Here is a 20705-nt window from a genome sequence, read left to right as displayed (position 1 = left end):
ATATATATATATATATGTACAAATATATATATATGTACAAGTACTTGTACAATTGTACAAAGTACTTTATTCTTGTGTTGGCAAAGCTGAACTTTCAGCATCATTACTCCAGTCTTCAGTGTCACATGATCCTTCAGAAATCATTCTAATATGATGATTAGTTCCTCAAGAAATATTTGTTATTATTATCAATGTTGAAAACAGTTGTGTGCTTTTTTTCAGGATTCCTTGATGAATAGAAAGTTCAAAAGAACAGTATTTATCTGAAATACAAAGCTTTTGTAACATTTTAAAGTATCGTTCAAAAGTTTGGGGTCAGTAAGAATTTTTATTTTTATTTTTTTGAAAAGAAATTAAAGAAATTAATACTTTTATTCAGCAAGGATGCATTAAATCAATCAAAAGTGGCAGTAAAGACATTTATAATGTTACAAAAGATTAGATTTCAGAAAAACACTGTTCTTTTGAACTTTCTATTCATCAAAGAATCCTGAAAAAAATATTGTACACAAATATTTTGTACAATTGTAAACAATAAATGTTTCTTGAGCAGCAAATTGACATATTAGAATGAATTCTGAAGGATCATGTGACTCTGAAGACTGGAGTAATGATGCTGAAAATTTAGCTTTGCCATCACAGGAATAAATTACATTTTAAAATATTTTAAAATAGAAAACAATCATTTTAAATTGTAATAATATTTCACAATATTACTGTTTTTACTGTATTTTTAATTAAGTAAATGCACCCTTGGTGAGCAGACAAAACATTAAAAATCTTACCGATCCCAAACTTTTGAGCGGTAAGCTTTAGTGCGGTGTGTATATATATATATATATATATATATATATATATATATATATATATATATATATATATATATATATATATATATATATATATATATAAAGTGTTACTATATTTAGTTATTTTTTGTAAATGTAAAAATGCTTCAAAAAAATTAATTTACAGATTTATACTCGATTTAAAAAAATGGATTTTTTTACATAGTTAATGTAAAAATACAAAATAGAATTGTCTTTGGTTTCTCTTTTTTTTTATGTAATGTTTATTTAACCAGAATTTTGATGTTAAGTGTTTGATAGTCAGTGTTCATTTCAGATAATGTCACTCACCTGAGCACTCCGTCTTTAATGTGATGATTTGGCGGGAGAACTCCTCCCTCCTTCAGCCACTCAATCTCAATCTGAGACCCTCCTTTAGCAGCACAGGTAAACTCCACAGCACTGCCGAGAGCCTTTACTTCCACCTGTGGGGACACTTTCACCGACAGGGGTGCTGCAGGACACAGAGGTCAGAGGTCAAGCTGAATGCCAGTGAGAATTCATCTGATGATCACTTGAGAGAATGCATGATGCATGCATGATACTGAAATGACAATACTCACATCGGACAGAGACTTTGGCCAGTGCTTCACTCTTGCCAACCTTGTTGCTGGCCACACACTTGTATGTCCCAGCATCGTTCTCCTTGGCCAGGTTGATCTGGAGGTCTCCTCCTTGCAGCTGAGCAGTTTGAGGCAAGCTGCCGTTGACCTTAGTCCACTCGTAACGCAGGGGTGGGGTGCCATGGGCCAGGCACTGCAGTCGGATTACTTCACCCACTCGCACCGACACGTCATCGGGCAAGGAAGTGGCATAGGGTGGGGCTGCTCCAACCAAAGAAATGTCAGTTAGAGGATGTTGGATAATTACAGCTGGCTCATGTTAGAGAGCTTTACAAGAAAAGGAAAATATGCTTCACACTTGTTTGAGGAATTTCATATAAATATCTAAACTAAAGCAAAATAAATCAAAATAAATTCACTTGTGCAACTAAAAAACACAATTTTGCAAGACAAGATTTTTTTTCAGAGTATACAGTACAGTCCAAAAGTTTGGAACCACTAAGATTTTTAATGTTTTTAAAAGAAGTTTCGTCTGCTCACCAAGGCTACATTTATTTAATTAAAAATACAGTAAAAAACAGTAATATTGTGAAATATTATTACAATTTAAAATAACTGTTTTCTATTTGAATATATTTCACAAAGTAATTTATTCCTGTGATGCAAAGCTGAATTTTCAGCATCATTACTCCAGTCTTCAGTGTCACATGATCCTTCAGAAATCATTCTAATATGATGATTTGCTGCTCAATAAACATTTATGATTATTTTCAATGTTGAAAACAGTTGTGTACTTTTTTTTTTCAGGATTCCTTGATGAATAGAAAGTTCAAAAGAACAGCATTTGTCTGAAATACAAAGCTTCTGTAGCATTATACACTACCGTTCAAAAGTTTGGGGTCAGTAAGAATTTTTATTTTTTTGAAAAGAAATTAAAGAAATTAATACTTTTATTCAGCAAGGATGCATTAAATCAATCAAAAGTGGCAGTAAAGACATTTATAATGTTACAAAAGATTAGATTTCAGATAAACACTGTTCTTTTGAACTTTCTATTCATCAAATAATCCTGAAAAAAAATATTGTACACAAATATTTTGTACAATTGTACACATTTAATGTTTCTTGAGCAGCAGATCAGCATATTAGAATGATTTCTGAAGGATCATGTGACACTGAAGACTGGAGTAATGATGCTGAAAATTCAGCTTTGCCATCACAGGAATAAATTACTTTGTGAAATATATTCAAATAGAAAACAGTTATTTTAAATTGTAATAATATTTCACAATATTACTGTTTTTTACTGTATTTTTAATTAAATAAATGTAGCCTTGGTGAGCAGACGAAACTTCTTTTAAAAACATTAAAAATCTTAGTGGTTCCAAACTTTTGGACTGTACTGTATATATGGAATTTAGCAAATTTAGTGTATTTCCCCAACTGCCATCTTGTTTTAAGTTTAAATCTCACATATTTTGTGAAGTTTATGCTTAAAACAAAAAAGTTTGGCCATTAAGTAACAGAATAAATGAATTCAGGAAATATTATTGTAAATGTATTAATATATTAAGAAACGTTTAAATTATGTACATTTATTGTGTTTTAGGGACATTTAGATTTGTTTTCTGGCAAACAAGACACAAATACTGAATAAGAAAATTATTTATTTAGTGATGATGATAAATAATAATATTGATATAATAATTTAGTGATGATGATAAATATCTAAATGTTTGACATGGTCTCCAAATTTGCTCATAAAGGATGTATGATATGTTTTTAAATTTATTCTCTGAAGTCTTAATATCGTTTACGACATGCATTTGGCCTGAGGGATATTTTTACTGCAAAACAAAGCAAAAATATTATTAAGAAAATTATTTTTGAAGTGTAAAATAATAAATGTTTGAATGTGCATCAGAAGAACAACGATCATCTCTATAAATGATTAAAGCTCACTGTCGACTTCCAGCATGACGGTGACTTCACTGGTGCCCATGTGGTTAGTGGCATTGCAGACATATTGACCAGAGTCCTGACGGCCCACATTAGGTAAGACCAGGCTGTTGTCGACTATCTTGTGTCTCCAAGGCAGAGAAGACCGTTCTTTAGACCACGTGATGGTGGGCTTTGGGAATCCTTTAGGTAAGATACAAGAGCTTTAAAGCACACTCTTTTATATAGATATATTAATGTCTTCTTGGGTTTTAACCCTCATAATTTTCAACCTCTGCCTACGGTTGCACCTACCATGGGCATCACAATGAAGTGTGGCAGTTGATCCTTCTACCACAACAATCATAGGCTCACGGACGCTGGCACGTGGAACAGTTGGCACCTGAGGCCCTCCTTCTATGAACACCTCTACACGAGTCTCAGTTGTGCCCTGGTTGTTCTGTGCTGTGCACACATATGTGCCACTGTCTTCTGGCCGAGCAACTAAGACCTAAACATAGAATGAAACACTTTAACATTCAGAGACAAACGATTCCATAAATCAGTCCAACAACAGCTTGACTACAAACGGCCCATAACCTGCATGATAGCACTGGAATCGGAAGGCACGGGGCTGCTCAGCATCGTTCTGCGGTTGTTGTCCAATCTGTGCCATCTCACAGAGGGTCTTGGCTCTCCAGCGGCCTGGCATTCGAGATTGATGGGATCGCCGACCCTGACTCGCACCGGTCCTGCAGGGGTCACTACAGCCTTAGGAGATTCTAAGAATGAAATCAGACAAAAATATAAGAGAATGGAGCAACAAAAGTATCTGAACATAAATATTCAGAAAATAGTGTGCACCAAATGAATTAGCAATAATGATTATTTCCAAACTGGTTTTCAAAAAAACCCTAAATGTCCCTTCTACCATCTTTTGAAAATTAGCATCAAATGTTGCTATACCTCTCACAATGAGCGACACAATGCTGTGAGTCATTCCGAACAAGTTGCTGGCCACACAGCGATAGGTGCCCTGATTTTTGGCCTGGGCATTGGTAATGGTCATGACAGAATTATCGGGACCAATCTTCACGTTATCTACAAAACAAACAAAAAAATAAGCAAAATCAATTATATTCAGGTATCACTTTTTAATTACACTGACATGACAGTGAATTGCAGCAGTGTACCTGGCAGAGGCTGGTTGTTGGTGGGTTTCCACTCCAAGCGCACCGGCTGTGCTCCGCTGTGAACCCTGCACCTGAAGCTCGCCGAATCGCCCTGCTTCACTGCTGCGCTATGTGGCTCAATGGAGATAATGGGGCTCTGGAGGCCTACTCCAAAATCAGACCACAAAATACAGTGAGCACATACTGTGCACAGCATCAGGCCCAGGGCTAGAAATGAAACAGGACTTGGGCCAAAAATGTGCCAGACATTTAAACTGTGTGTGTGGGGGGGGGGGGATTTTCGTCTAGTTATGCTTTTAGTGCTTCAGTTGTGACCTCTTCTTTTCATATTAGTTCTGCATTCGCTGTCTCTGAGGCAAGTTGAATGTGTAGCTAATAAAATCATATTTGATAAACACAAATCAGCCCTAAAAAGACAGAATGTAAAGAAAACACTCGCAAAAATAACTATATCAACACATATCTTATGTATTAGGGGTGTAATGGTACACAATGGTAACATGACGGTTCGGTACACACCTCAGTACTGCAGTCACGGTTCGGTATAGAAGGAGGAGAAAGCTAAACATAAAATTGCTTCTTTTTTCTTCTTTTTTTATTAAACAGTGGTTTATTGAACAAATAGTGTCTCTCTCTTTAAATAAATTCAATTAACATTTTCTCTTTGGGGAGGAAAAAAAAATCTAATGCTGTAAACCAGTGGTTCCCAAACTGGGGTACGTGAGGTCACAATCAAGCATGTATTTCTAATTGCCAAAATGTCGTAAATCCAGTACATTTAATCAGATTACCTCATCATTTGCAGTGAAAAAGTGACTGTATCCACAAGTAGCATGCATATGATTGATTGTGCGCGGTCTGCTGCCTTAAATCGCGCTAAATTACTGCCGTTCTCGACAATGCACCTTTGTAAAAGTGGAGATTTAGCACTTACTCGCATGAACAAAATACAGACACAGATAATGGATTCATTTCGATTTAAGACTCAAACTTTCTCCGATACAAAATCATACCTTGTGTGAGTTCTTGTATTTAATGATGATAACGAGCAAGAATGCAATTGTTCCCAAATATCCACATGACTGCAAACGTGACATTATTATTCAACAGGTCAAAAAAAATAAAAAATTGTAGCCTACATTTTAAACCCTGTACTGTCAGTATTTACTCTATTTTGCAGTGAAATAATAGTTCTGACGAAAACCACAGCAGAACTACAACACACGTCTGTATTTCGTGAACAATTCTGCGGCTTTGAACGAATCATGAGAGTCAATGATTCAATGATTCATTCAGCCATTCGTTACTGAATGAATGACTCGATGATTCACTCATAAAAACAGTGACTTGCTGCCACCTACTGGCGGTTTTAGTTTAACATTTAAAAGTTTTACTTAGTTTTACCATCATTGCGTATTTCTCTATTGAACATTTTTTATTTAAAACATTATTTATTTTATAAAGTTATTCATAAAGGTAAAAAAATGCACTGGAAAATCAATTTAGGGGGCAAATATTGTCTCTTAATGGTAAAGGTGTGACTGCAGTCGAAGTGGAAGAGAGGGGGTACGCAGAAGGATGGTAATCCCTTCAGGGGGTACTCCAAGATAAAAAGTTTGGGAACCACTGCTGTAAACAATATACAGAGGGCCCTTTCTTGCACATTACTATAATATTAAAGGCTACAATTAACAACAGAGCCCAAACTATTAAATTCAGTTGCTTTTTATTTTTAGATATAATAATCAACACTCAAATAATAATAAAAAAACCTCACCTGGCATTTATTTCTATAGTGAACTAAAATGCTGTGGACACTAAATGACTCGCCTAAGGTAAATGTAATGCTACGTAATATTATTCTCAAGCTGTTTTATTGATGTCTTTCCACAGTTGAAATACTGATTGAGAGATTACACGTAAACATATCTATGCATAGATCGTCTGTTCTTCATCTGTACTTTTTCCTGTTGTGGCGGTTAGCAAACAGTGTTGCATTACCTCGCGCATCTCGTTCTAGATTTGAAGTGTGGATCACCCGTGACCATCTGTATTCATTCGTCTGACTGTATTCATCAAACCGTGACAGTTTGGGACAAATACATGTACCGTTACACCCCTATTTTGTATCCAATGAGGTTCCATTGTGGGCAGGGTTACCAGGCACGACACCACAGAAACAAACCAAACGTCAAACAAAATATAAAGGTGCTGTTAGCGGTGGGACGAATAGGCCTGAAAAATAAGTTATCTTTTGACATAATACACGGAAAACCAAAATATGAGGATAGACGATACACTATGAAACAAAATACAAAATAGCGTTTGGTTAATGTTTTTGATGGACATTGGCACTCTCCTGTTTGTCATAAATCAAGGGAGCTTACGGGAGGAGCTGGACGTCACAGACACAGATACAGAAGCCTGGCGAGGGGATGGGCCACCCTCCACCTGACAGATGTATTCTCCATTGTCATCTGCAGAGGCCTGCAGAATCCGCAGCTGAGTCCCCAGCACCTTGAGTCAAATACACATGCAAGCACACATACTGTTCATATATTTAGCACACGGCCCAGAAATCTAATGTCGCAGATACTTCTGAGATCACGCAAGTCAAATATGTTTCTTATGGACTGAGATAAACCTGATGATTGGATGACAGCAGCCCGCCTGCCCTGCTCCACTTGACAGATGCTGGAGAGGTTCCTGGAACGATGCAGTTGAGATCTATTGTCTCTCCCTCCATTACAGAAGCAATAGAGGGTTGGATGGTGACTCCAGAGGGGATGATTTCACCTGATCAGTGTGAGAGGACAATATTAAAATGATATCCTATAAAAAAATGTTAGTGTAAAATTAGTTTGATGGCTTTGCCTCACCTCTTTTGACAACGACCTCAATATAAGCTTCTGAGGAACCAACAGTGTTGGTTCCAACACAGAGATATGTGCCTGCATCGGATGACCTGATATTGGGTATGAGGAGAGTGCCGATGTCAGTGCGCTCCATGCGGGCCTGAGGAGGATATAAATATATGGGTATTTCAGATACATTTTTAACATTATTAGACATTATTACTGCAATATTTTTCTCTAAAGTTGATTCGAAATAATGTACCTTGTAAAAAGTGCTAAATATATAAAATTGACTTTATTTATTATGTGAACATCAAAGTGAGTTTGGTCAGTAGTAGTGGAATAAACATAAAATCAACAACAGAAAACAAGTTTTATACTCATTACTTACCTTGCTGTGGCAAGACTCACATTAAACTAAATAATACAATTTAAATACATTAATATAATACCTGCAAATACACTTTTACTGTTTAGCATTTTAGTAATTTAGGCGATTTTTGTTATGAGGCTATCACCGTGTCCTGACCAAGACTAGCGGCAAACTGAATGCAGAAAGAAAAAAAAAACTGAAAAAAAGCATGTTGGGACACAACTGCTCACAAACGCAGCCAATCAGAACAGTTCTCTCAAGTTCTCGCATTTGCAATGCACTGCAGCTGAAAATAGCAAAAACACAAACCTTGCATTTTCATGACTGATGAGTGATAATATACTGTTTTTATGGAATTGTAATTTCCACCTAATTTTTAACAAATAGTTTTACCGTTTATGGTGTATAACATTAAATTCTAAACTTCCACAATCAGTCTCATCTCCTCCATGTTTGATGAGAAATGGCACAAGCTCACATGAGATCACAGCAATAGCAAACCACGATGATTCAATAAATTCCCAACAGACAAAATCAAACATTTTTTTTGTGCTCAAGCCGTTTATCCCTGTGTCCCAATGTGCACACTATCCATCCTATCTGCTCTAAAAAGTTTTGAAAATTAATGTCACATACTATTTAGGATGGATAGTATACACATTGGGATGCTATTTGTATCCAACGAGGTTCCATTGTGGACAGGGCTACCAGGCACGACACTGCAGAAACAAACCAAATGTCTGAAAAAATGTAAAGGTGCTGTTTGCGGTGGATTACAACATACAGGTACACTCTTGGTTAAAGCTTGGCGCATCTGGTTAAGACACGGTGTAATTTTTTACGCCTCATAACATTGTTATTAATTATTGGTGTTACATTTATGGTGCTACAGGTCTATATTAGCAGATGATTAACCTGCAGTTACCTGTATTTGGTTAATGGCGTTGGTGAGACTTATTATTTCACAAAACGAGACACATAGTAACAGTGGACACTTAAAGCAGCTAGTGGCTACAACAACATCTAAGTATGTAATCTAGAAATATCCAGAACTGCAAATCAACCTTTAAATGTAAACATATAAACACTTTCTCAGGTTTTAAGGAATTATCCACCTTATTTTTAATGTAAGAGCAGGTGTGAACATTTCCCATGTCATCCGCTTCCAGTAATTTTAGTTACTATCAGTCCGCAAACTGGTATTTGTTTGCACTTTTTTTTAATTTATGGCAGCTTGTTTCCACCAAGGAATAAAAAAACTAAAAAAAATCTCATAATTCTGACTTTTCTTGCAATTCTGATTTTAAAACTCTCAATTCTGACTTCTTTCTCACAATTCTGCCTTTTTTTTTTAAATATAAAGTCCGAATTACTATATATAAACTGGCATTTGCGAGAATTGTGAAATAAAAAATTGCAAATATATTTTTTATTCCGTGGCGGAAACAAGCTTCCATAGTTATTCTTCTAGTGATCTATACGGAAGAGGATTAGGGCCAAGCAATAATAAAAAAAATAAAACCATCTCGAGATTAAAGTTGTTAAATTTTGAGAAAAAACTCGTTAAATTTCGAGAAAAAAGTCGAAATAAAATGTTGAGAATAAACTCGTTAAATTACGAGAAAAAACTCGTTAAATTTCGAGAAAAAAGTCGAGATAAAATGTTGAGAATAAACTCGTTAAATTACGAGAAAAAACTCGTTAAATTTCGAGAAAAAAGTCGAGATAAAATGTTGAGAATAAACTCGTTAAATTACGAGAAAAAACTCGTTAAATTTCGAGAAAAAAGTCGAGATAAAATGTTGAGAATAAAGTTATTAAATTGCGATAAAAAAGTCGTTAAATTACGAGAACAAATTAGTTAAATTATGAGAAAAATGTCGTTAAATTTCGAGAAAAAAGTCGAGATAAAATGTTGAGAATAAACTCATTAAATTATGAGAATAAACTTATTAAATTACGAGAAAAAAGTTGTTAAATTACGAGAACAAATTCGTTAAATTATGAGAAAAATGTCGTTAAATTTCGAGAAAAAAGTCGAGATAAAATGTTGAGAATAAAGTCATTAAATTATGAGAATAAAGTCATTAAATTACGAGAAAAAAGTCGAGATAAAATGTTGAGAATAAACTCATTAAATTATGAGAATAAACTTTTTTCTCGAAATTTAAAATTTTTCTCATAATTTAACGAATTTGTTCTCGTAATTTAACGACTTTTTTCTCGTAATTTAATGACTTTATTCTCAACATTTTATCTAGACTTTTTTTTCGTAATTTAATGACTTTATTCTCAACATTTTATCTCGACCTTTTTCTCGAAATTTAATCCTCTTCCATAGATCTACCCACAGCAGCTAATGAATCAAAAGTCTTACACATTAGCAGAAAATTGTTTAGCAGTACAAAATAAAGTTAGGATAGATGATACAGATTCATGAATTCCATTAGCACACCTATGATGTCAATTTCTCCACAATAGTTATACACATATACATATATAGAAACTCTAAAACTGTAAGTTACATCTGTAGAGTACACTCTGCAAAGGAAAACATGACTGTATTCAGAGGGGAGGGGGTGATATTTTTTTATCCAGGAGCAAAGCCGCTTAACTCTGATCTAGTGAAGCGTGGCGGCAGTAGAGCTGGGTTGGTTGAATGAGTGTCTGAAACCATTCACAATTTTTCAAAGCGGCCGGTTTGCTAAAGCACACAGAATTTCTGCATGGCTGCATGGAAGACCTGAGCACACCCTGGGAAAAGCTGACACAATGCAGCAATGCTCTTAGGCAGAACAAACCAGCCCACAAAGACACAAGGTACGCAAGACACCAAAGCCCTCCAGTGGCATTGGTCCATGTCTCATATCTCGAATAACCCAAATCTAACGGTGCAAAAACATGTACAGTGAGGCTCCAAAGAATGGGTCCAATTGAGACATTGCTTCTGTTTGGCTGTTGGTTTCTAATTTAAATACATTTTTTATCAGGATAACAATTTGAGTGAAAAGTTCAATTGTAAAATTGTCTATGAGTTTCACAATTTCAGCATTCGGTTTGTCCCATCTTTAATGACAGAAGCACTTGTTTTCAATGTGCTTATTTCCAGGTTTAAATTAGATTTTGAATTTTGAATCAGTGTAGACTTTTGTACCACACTGCATATACTGTACGCTTCAAGAACTGTAACCAGAGCATACTAGCATACTAAATTCTGTTTGTACTGACAGAAGTCATTTGTAATGCTTAAAATCTAATGGATGTCACATGAATGATTAAATGAATCATGCAGTTAGTTCACATAGATTCTGGTGAGGGTGAGTGAAGCGAGACAGGTGGGATGGGACGCGTGAGACAGACATCAGACAGATGGACAGACCTGTAGCTCCTCAATACGTCTCTGTAACACATCGAGACTGTTGCTTTTAAACTGATGGAAACCGTGAGAAGGAATTGCCTGAACAAACACCAAGACACGGGATGAAACAGAAAGAAAAACTCAAAGGAGGAAAAAAAACCAAGGCAAAATATGACCAAAGTCACAACCCTAAAAATCCTCATTGAGTAACAGGATAAATGACAACAGGAGAAATCGGTTTCTCACCTGTGGCGGCAGTGAACCACCTCTCTTCTTCCATGTAAGGGCAGGGGTTGGATTGCCAACGGCCCTGCAGTACAACCGTAAAGTCTCACCCTCATGAAGTTCCACCCGCGGAGGGCTTACTTGTACGATGGGCAGACCGTGAGGTTGACCTGTACCTGAAACATCAGTTAAAAAGTAGAGAAGAACTCACTCGTCAGGTTCGGGAACTTGGTACACTGTAAATCTTGAAATATTTCTGTGCAGGACGTGTACTTTGAACATGGAGAACTCCTCGGGCTGTGTGCTCGCCATGTGTGTTCAGGGCCTTGCAGATGTACTCGCCCTCATCCGAGCGATCCACAGATGGGATGGTCAGCAGCCCGTTACGAATGACGGCTTTTGAGCTAATCCGTTTCCCAGGACCTCCTGACAAACCCCATATTATAAAGAGAAATGTTCAGGAGTCATTTAAAGGATTGTGTATACATGATACCCCATCAAGAAACTATTATAAAGTAGAACATATTGCTCAATCAACACCCTTGTTGTACCGGCAACATTCTTATCTACCAATTTAATTTTAGGGATTAAGGAAAGGAAGTCAAACAAATTGTTAGGCTTCTTCTCAAACGTTCAGTCCCCTTGTGAAAATGAAGTGTGAACTTTTTTAAAAGTATACTGTACTTACAGATCTTGCCTCCCATTTACTACCATAGTAGGAAAAATAAATACTATGGTAGGATATGGGGGGTGAGATCTGTTTGGTTACTGACATTCTTCCAAATATCTTCCTTTGTGTTCAGCAGGGAAAAAAAATAACTTAATCATAATATGTAATTACCCTGTGGTGAAAATCAAGTTTTTAATGTTCATATGTCTATCTGGTGTTTTTAACATGCTTTAAGACAAACCATGTGCAAATTTGTGTGTCAGAACCATTGATGAGTATTTTCTCTTTAAAACTGCAGTAAACCAAAGACAGTCTCAAACCCGAGGTTTGAAAATGCTGGCGTTTCTGATGTCACAAAGTACCTTGTAACCAATCACGTCAACGTGCGGGCTAGCATATCATTAACTGACCATGCAAGGGATCTCAAAAGAAGATTATCCCGGTATATTTTTCTGTTGATGTGGAAAATCGGGTAGATTTAGCAATATGGCAGGTGTATGATGTATATTATGATGTTATGATGAACTATATGCCTTTCTCCACTGATGTTCTGAGTTGTTAGAAGTGTTTCTAAGGATACTGATTGTTAGAAAGCATCTGTCTGACTCGTGAATGTGAACATGGTTTGTGTAACATTAGCAACACATTATTAGCCGTTTGATAACATAGTCAAGCAAAAAAGCTAATTATATTAATTACCGTTATGTGTCCGACATTGTAAAAAGCGATACCATTGTACAGCATTTACCTCAGTAAGTTGATCAAGTGGATCTCGTCTGCGCTTGTATGAGTGAGTGGAGGTGGGGCTAATTATCATATTCATACATTTGTGTATATTAAATGAGGCAAGGGTGTAGAGTTACATTCAAACTATTTTAAGGCATTAATAAAAAATTTCACAGGGAAAAAAAAGGGTTAAATATGTAATTTTGCTGATCAAAGATGAGTTTTAAGGAATAAAATTATTGACTACAGGGGGACTTTAAATAAAAGTTTCCATAGAATTTATAAAGGATATTTCAGTTACCATAAATGCTTGTCAGCGCATTAAGCAGTACACTTACACTTACCATATTTCAAAGACAATAAATTTATGAAATTACATACAAGAATGTACTTAGGTCCTACATGTGTGAGTCAAAAAAGCACTTGTAAGTTTATTTAAAGGTGCCCTAGAATCAAAATTTGAATTTACCTCGGCATAGTTAAATAACAAGAGTTCAGTACATGGAAATGACATACAGTGAGTCTCAAACACCATTGTTTCCTCCTTCTTATATAAATCTCATTTGTTTAAAAGACCTCCAAAGAATAGGCGAATCTCAACATAACAGACTGTTACGTAACAGTCGGGGTGTACGCCCCCAATATTTGCATATGCCAGCTCATGTTCAAGCATTACACAAGGGCAGGCAGTATTAACGTCTGGATGTGCACAGCTCAATCATCAGACTAGGTAAGCAAGCAAGAACAATAGCGAAAAATGGCAGATGGAGCAATAATAACTGACATGATCCATGATATCATGATATTTTTAGTGATATTTGTAAATTGTCTTTCTAAATGTTTAGTTAGCATGTTGCTAACTAACCATCGTTTCTTACTGTATTCACGGAGACAAGACTGTCGTTATTTTCATTTTTTTAAACACTTGCAGTCTGTATAATTCATAAACACAACTTCATTCTTTATAAATCTTTCCAACAGTGTGTAATGTTAGCTTTAGCCACGGAGCACTATCAAACTCATTCAGAATCAAATGTAAACATTCAAATAAACACTGTACTTATGCGATTAGACATGCTGCATGACAAACACTTTGTAAAGATCCATTTTGAGGGTTATATTAGCTGTGTGAACTTTTTTTATGTTGTTTAAGGCAAGCGCGAGCTCTTGGGGTGGAGCACGAGAATTAAAGGGGCAGCACACCCTGAATCGGCGCATTTATAATGATGCCCCAAAATAGGCAGTTAAAAAAATTAATAATAAAAAAAAAAAAACTATGGGGTATTTTGAGCTGAAACTTCACAGACACATTCAGGGGACACCTTAGACTTATATTACATCTTTTAAAAACATGTTCTTCGGCACCTTTAAAATATAATACATTTTAATTTAATTCCAAATAACATGCAATTAAGTGTTCAAAAACACTGCATTCATTTCACACTTAAGTATTTTATGTAATAAGTACTCTTTGCAAAAGCATATTTCTTTTTCTCAATTGTCTGCTTTGGGATTTTGCTTTAGGATCAACATAAGATGTCAAACATGTCCTACTTGACACAACCACGGTAACCATATATTAGATTAGTATATAGTAGATTGGCTCACCTATCCATTCCACAGCAGGGGTGGGGTTGCCGGTCACTGAGCAGCGGAACTCTGCCCGCTGGCCCTGTTGGATGGTCAGCACTGGTGGATTTACTGTGGCCACCGGCTGGGCCCCTTCAGTAGCTACAGTGAGGTAGAAACCAGTTAATCACTGACAGGAGTAGGTCACTCCAAACTGGAGTACCATTCATTACCTGTTCAGAACAGACCTCACCCTCTCTCAATGATGGAAGTGGCCAAGAACATTTTCAGTGAAATTAATTTTTCATTCATGGTCTAAACGGTTTGGAATGTCATGCTAATTAACTGATTTTTTTTTTTTTTTTTTTTTAATTTATCTTGCTTTGTGGCCTTTATTATAAGCAGAAAGGCAAATTGGGGAAAAGCGAGAAAACAGTTTTTTACATTTAAGAAAGGTCTGTTTGTGAGAGCGTTCATGAAGTGATAGTGATGTGACGGCGTATGCAGCATGTGTCTGGCTGCCAGAGCTGATGGTCAAGTCATGTCTCTTGGCAGCCAGCTTGAGGAGATGAGAAGTGGCAGACGGGGCTTGGCAGGGCGAGGCCCTCACTGCTGTCTGTGCCAACTTGGTTGGATGCCAAGCCCTCGATCTACATGGATTCCAGGGCAACAGAGCAAAAGAAAGCTTTCTTTCACCAACTAGGGCGGACTACTGGTCTGTGTAAGCTCTGTGTTAAGCTCCGTTCTGCTTCTCAGTGACTGAACAGTGCTCATTTAGCTGCCTTGGCATTTAAAACATTGTTTTTTTCCATGATGGGCTCACGAATGGAGTTCCTATTTTGGTCCATAACTCAAAAAACTACTTTTATTCTATGCAGTTTGAGATTATCTATCCACCCACTCACCTATCTATCACATCCATCTATCTACCCGACCATCTGTCTTATCTTGACCCAACCACATAGCTGTCTACACAGCCATCTGTACAGCTATTTATATACCCACCAAAACATCTACCTACCCAGCCATCTATTTTTCAACATCAACCTGCACCATCTATCTATCTACTTATTTATCCATCTACTTTATCTATCCATACATCTAGCTGCCTTTCCACCTATCTACCCACCCACCTCTCATTCTACACATCTATCGGTCCACCCAAACATAGTCATCTATCCACCTATCTGCTCATGTATCTACCAACCCATCTCTGTCTATACACCTATCTATCGGTCCACACAACCATCTGTCTACCCACCCAGCTAACCATCTGCTCAACTATACCCACCAATCTGTTTACACATCTATCTATCCATCTGCTCAACTATCTACCCACCAATCTCTGTTTACACATCTATCTACCCAATCATATAGCCATCTACTTATCTCTCTACCCAATGATCTATCAATCCATCCAACCAACCAACCATATGTATCTCTCAAATCATCCATCTACTCATTTATCCATCTACCCACTCAACTATCAGTTTGTCTACCCAACCAATTACCTATATTTATCTATGTTCCCACCCATCTACTTTATTTTATCCATACATCTAGATGTCTTCCCACCTACAGTATCTATCCATCTACTCATCTATCTACCCACCTCTCTACACACCTATCTGTCTACCCAAACATATAGTTGTCTATCCACCTAGCTGCTCATGTATCTACCACCCATCGGTCCACCCAACCAACTGTCTACCCACCCATCTATCCATATATCTCTCAACTCATCCACCAACCCAACTATCAATTCATCTACCCAATCCTTTCCATCTACTCATTTTTCTATCTACCCACCCATCTAATCAACTTCTTCATCTACGCAACAGTCTATTTATCTACCCACTCATCTATTCATTTATCTACAGTATCTACCCTCCCAACTGTATTTGTAACTGTATGTCTATACATACACCCATCTATCTATCTACACAGCCATCTACTCATCTATCCACAATATCCACCTACAGTACATGTATCCCATCTATCTACAGTTTCTATCTACCCATCAAATATCTACCACATCTACCACTAATCCATCTTTCCATCCATGTGCTCATATATCCTGTCTACCATATCCATCTATTTATCTACCCACCCTCCCATCCATTGTTTACCATCAATTATGTAGATTCATACAACAGTGAAACCATCTTTTATAGAGGGTCTATAAAATTGCATAAATTTCTCTTAACACAAGATTGAGAGAGCCCAGTTCAGTGCACTGGAAATGTATGCATGGCTGATGATCATTATAAATGAGTCACAGAATGATATTTGAAGAACAATGGATGTTGTTTGATATACGATATACCTCAACATAGTCTTGCATATCAAAAGCATGATACTGGGCTGATGAAATATGTTGGGAACCCCTCTCTGTAAGATAAGTGTGATGTTTGGTGGTTTGGTCACATATAACGCACCTTGAAGAACAACCTTACCAATCTGATACTGAACTGGTCTTGAGTTAGAAATCGTACTTTAATTACTAATAAAATAAGAACCATGCACACTTCAGCAACAGAGAGAAGTCCCCATTTGTGCAAGCATGCAGCTTCCCTGTTTCAATGGACCTGTACGGGCCATGAAAGTTTAGCCAGATCAAGTGATGCTCATGTGTACAACTCAACAACATGTATATGAGAAAAATGTGGTCATGAACAGGATTAACATTTACTGTAAAATAACATAAAAATTTGGTTACAAAGCTGTTTTTGTGATATATTAGGACTGTGCTTGTAGATTGGTTGTACCAGGGCACTACTTGAGATGGTAAAAACATGCAAGCCATGAAGATTGCATGCGTAAAAAAAAAAAAAGGGGGTCCACATGGACTTACGCGTTCTATGTCCTTCAAACATCTCATAGGCTGTGAAAAACATCTGTGACTGAGAAGCCTCTGTGAATGACGGACAGGTAGAAACTGTCAAATGAGACTCCAGAAGGTTTTGTGAGAGTGGCTCACTGGTAACCCCAAGCATTTCAATGTGATTTAAAGCCTATGCCACAACTCAGAGACTTCTTGAATTTAGAGCTCCAAAACTTGTGTGCAGCAACTTGAATTTCTTAAGTATTTTATTGTGTTGCACTGCTGCCGTAAAATTATACTTTAATTACTTTGAAGGGTGGGGACTAAATTATTTCTGAACTGAGTCTCCAGATAAGTTTCAGCAAGCTTACATATAATTTTCCATGGAAATAAATCAAGTTTTAACAGGCAGCTTTACCAATGTCTCTCAAAATTCCTGATACTAATTAAACCAGTATTTGTCAAATCTAAAAGCATTAGAAAAAATAATAATAATATCTCAGATATGATACTCATAATTATAATTATTTTTACCTTTTATATCTGGACTTTGACTGACTGACTATTTTTATTCAGCACATAAAGCTTATTTGCACAAAGAAGCTTCTCATTGGCTTTTTAGTAAGGCAAATGAAGTTCTTCCCAATTGCTCCAGTATCATAGATTTACAGCACCTGTTACAGTGTATGAGATTACAGTCAATAGTGGAAAAGTTGACAAATAATTGCTGTAAAATGCCAAGCAATAGTTTGCCCCATTAAGAATCAATGAGGGCACTGAGTTTTCCTATTGAAAAATCAATGCACATTTAGAAGACATTTAGAAGACATTTTAAACTGAGTGTAAGGTTAGCGCACTCTTTGTATAATTAAAAGAGTAGTGGGGGAAACAGCACTCAGATAAAGTCAAAGCATGCAGGTTAGTATCAGAACACAACACAACACATGTAAAAGCTTTACCTTGTTATAAACACTCATTGTATTTTTTTTTTTTTTAATACAGCTTGTGATTGATAGAAGTTTACCTTAGGACTTTAGTGTCAGTTTCATACCATAGAGCGATTGTGTTTTACCTGTTATTCTTTTAATATGTTCACCATTTAAAGAATAATTTGCACATACATTTCACAGTTTAGACAAATAAAATACAATGGAATCATAATGTAAAAAAAAAAAAAAAAATCTTTTCTCAAGATACAGCACCATTTTAAAAATGTACAAAATTAAATATTGCTTTAATTAATGAAATAACTGATATTCACCTACATGCTTAATTAAAAAGAAATCAAAACATAGATAATGAATAATAAAAACAATGCAAAAACACAAATGAATGAAAAAAAGTTATATCATACACATACAACCGTAAAGTCAACCTAAACATCCTTTCAGCCATATCACTCGCTGTGTTTGTAAATGTAAACCGTTATTTTATTTTACAGTAGTTAGTCAAACCAGTCAAAATAAATATGTTCTAAACAATATCACTGTAGTAGTATTACTACTACTACTAAATATAACTGAGGAGTTTAGAACAGTACAAAACCTGTTAAGGAATTTGTAATGCTGAAACATAATATAAAAACACACTGCCTAAACCACTGGCAGTTTCAATTCATAAAAAAAAAAAAAAAAAAAAGAAGAAATCTGAAATGGAAAATATGACACTCATGGAAAAGTCAACATTCAAACTACTGAACTATTAATAGCACCATTTTCAAATACAAATTTGAAAAACATTTCCATTACAAAATAGAGATGGAATCACATCTTGGAGTCAGGAACGGAATTGCGCCTGCAGTCCTTTTGGCTGACGGGTCCCAGTTTCTATATGCAATTATGACACCTCCCTACCTCATAAACCACTATCCCAAAAGATCACCTCAGGAGGGAAATGACAGTAAGCATGCTCGGAAATTAAGACATAAAATCCCCTGGTAGTAAGACTGACACAGAACCGCCACCATGACAACACCCAATTACACCAGCAGCTGATTTCACTGATCACTACTAAGAACGCTACGCATGAACAAGATGCATATAAGGTTAATATGACTAGGCGTTATTCATCAAACACAAGAAGAATTAATCTCTGTGCAAATTGTACATAAATCCATTTTAAAGTACATTTTGTATTCAAATCAATGTGACGTTTTGTGTAAAAAAAAAAATCATGAAAAATGTCAGTCATTTTAACATAAAATGTAACACTGAATTTAATACAACAATTTACATTAAAACAGATTAATGAACAATTCGCACAAAATTTGTTGTGCTCATGATTTATTGTACAATTGCACAATATTCCAAACTGAAAATGTTTATATCAAACGTTTAATTATTAAAATTGCTATCAGTCTTCAGGGGAGTCACTACAGGTGATCTGTTTGCTTTAATATGAGTCACATAACAAAAAAAAAAGCATTATGGGAATTTATGGGATGTCCTACATTAAGAGCATTAAAGAGCAAAGTCCAAGTTCCCAATATTTATGACCCAAAGAAGTGTCAAAATCAACATTTTGCTCGCAACAGATATGAGCATTGGAAAAAGAAATGATCATGAATTTGTATTGAGAAAAATAAATGATTTCAGGTGCTGGATTAGTCTTGATTGAAAAAGTATTTTCTTTAAATACAAAATTTAATATATCGGAGTTTTGCTTTTCTTATTAACCATTCACAAGCTGTATCATTTTTATCTGGCGTAAAGATTTTACATTGGCCTCACAAAAAGCCATTGAAGTTGGTGTAAGTGGAACAAAAACAAATAAACAGAAAACTCAGCAAGTAATCAAAAAGCAAAATTTTTTTTGATTAACGCAATAATTTAAACACAAAAAGAAGGGTTAGCCATGCTGTTGTCCTTAAGACAAAGCAGAATTTTGCACAAAAATAGGGCAAAGTACAGTAGTAAGCAAAGAGACATGCAGCATGAGAAAGACTGAAAAACTAGAAGGCAGGGAGGTTTAGATGATGTGATGCCAATCACAAACCTGGGACATAGAGGAGAGCTGTGCCCTCATCCATGCCTAACATATTGGAGCCTGTGCAAACATAGATGCCCGCATCCTCAGGCTGCACGTTCTGAATGGTCAGGATTCCATTGAAATCCATGGCTCGGTTAGGCAGCTTGATGTTGCCTTTGCGGGTCCAAACCAGGGTGTACGCTGGCAGCTACGAGAGAAGCACATGTCCGCAAATATTTTCATTTACAGTCATTCATACTTACAGCCAAATATTGCTCTCTCTCTCTCTTTCCATCTGTTTTGGAAGTCAGGAAGGGTGAGATTATGTCTGTAATGGATGTGTCTGCAGATGACATTCATACCTTGCTTTTGGCTGTGCAGATGAAGCTCACTGTAGATCCCACCGTCACACTCTGTGCTTTGGGCTCCTCGATAAAGACTTCAATAGGTTTGGATGGTAAGGCTGGTGAGGGAAAAGGGGTATGACAATCAAGAAGGAAGAATGTTTTTGTCTTTTTACCAATGGTGACCTTAAAAAAAATATAAAATTATTGCTTTTTTATACTTATATCAATTATAAAAAAGCAAAATAAATA

The 20705-nt window shown here is 36.1% G+C and overlaps 1 protein-coding gene and 1 long non-coding RNA gene across 24 annotated transcripts in view; both read right to left on the bottom strand.

The window, feature by feature from the left end:
• hspg2 (heparan sulfate proteoglycan 2) overlaps positions 1–20705 on the bottom strand; it is a 125058-nt gene that overhangs the window by 22738 nt on the left and 81615 nt on the right. For 18 of the 23 annotated variants that reach the window (XR_007182859.1, XM_048177355.1, XM_048177359.1 and 15 more), the window contains 17 exons: positions 20472–20572; positions 20137–20317; positions 17173–17232; positions 14358–14480; positions 11627–11779; positions 11375–11529; positions 11150–11227; positions 7422–7557; positions 7187–7338; positions 6930–7059; positions 4543–4689; positions 4316–4450; positions 3950–4131; positions 3665–3860; positions 3374–3553; positions 1412–1672; positions 1140–1302 (listed from right to left, as the gene is read on the bottom strand). Coding sequence is in view for 22 of the 23 variants with exons in the window: in XM_048177355.1 (XP_048033312.1) it covers positions 1140–1302; positions 1412–1672; positions 3374–3553; positions 3665–3860; positions 3950–4131; positions 4316–4450; positions 4543–4689; positions 6930–7059; positions 7187–7338; positions 7422–7557; positions 11150–11227; positions 11375–11529; positions 11627–11779; positions 14358–14480; positions 17173–17232; positions 20137–20317; positions 20472–20572 (2533 nt within the window). In the remaining variant the exon portion in view is untranslated. The remainder of the gene's footprint in view (positions 1–1139; positions 1303–1411; positions 1673–3373; positions 3554–3664; positions 3861–3949; positions 4132–4315; positions 4451–4542; positions 4690–6929; positions 7060–7186; positions 7339–7421; positions 7558–11149; positions 11228–11374; positions 11530–11626; positions 11780–14357; positions 14481–17172; positions 17233–20136; positions 20318–20471; positions 20573–20705) is intronic. The other 5 variants (XM_048177356.1, XM_048177376.1, XM_048177377.1 and 2 more) reach the window with 3 other exon arrangements.
• Positions 4808–5608, bottom strand: LOC125259631. Its single transcript, XR_007182861.1, has 2 exons — positions 5556–5608; positions 4808–5447 (listed from the first exon to the last, which is right to left on the bottom strand). It is a non-coding gene; the product is annotated as an uncharacterized LOC125259631 (long non-coding RNA).

Source organism: Megalobrama amblycephala, linkage group LG24 (genome assembly GCF_018812025.1).
Source record: "Megalobrama amblycephala isolate DHTTF-2021 linkage group LG24, ASM1881202v1, whole genome shotgun sequence".
Taxonomy (NCBI): domain Eukaryota; kingdom Metazoa; phylum Chordata; class Actinopteri; order Cypriniformes; family Xenocyprididae; genus Megalobrama; species Megalobrama amblycephala.
The sequence above is the reverse complement of the archived record's forward strand: the minus strand, read 5'-3'. Positions and strand labels throughout refer to the sequence as shown.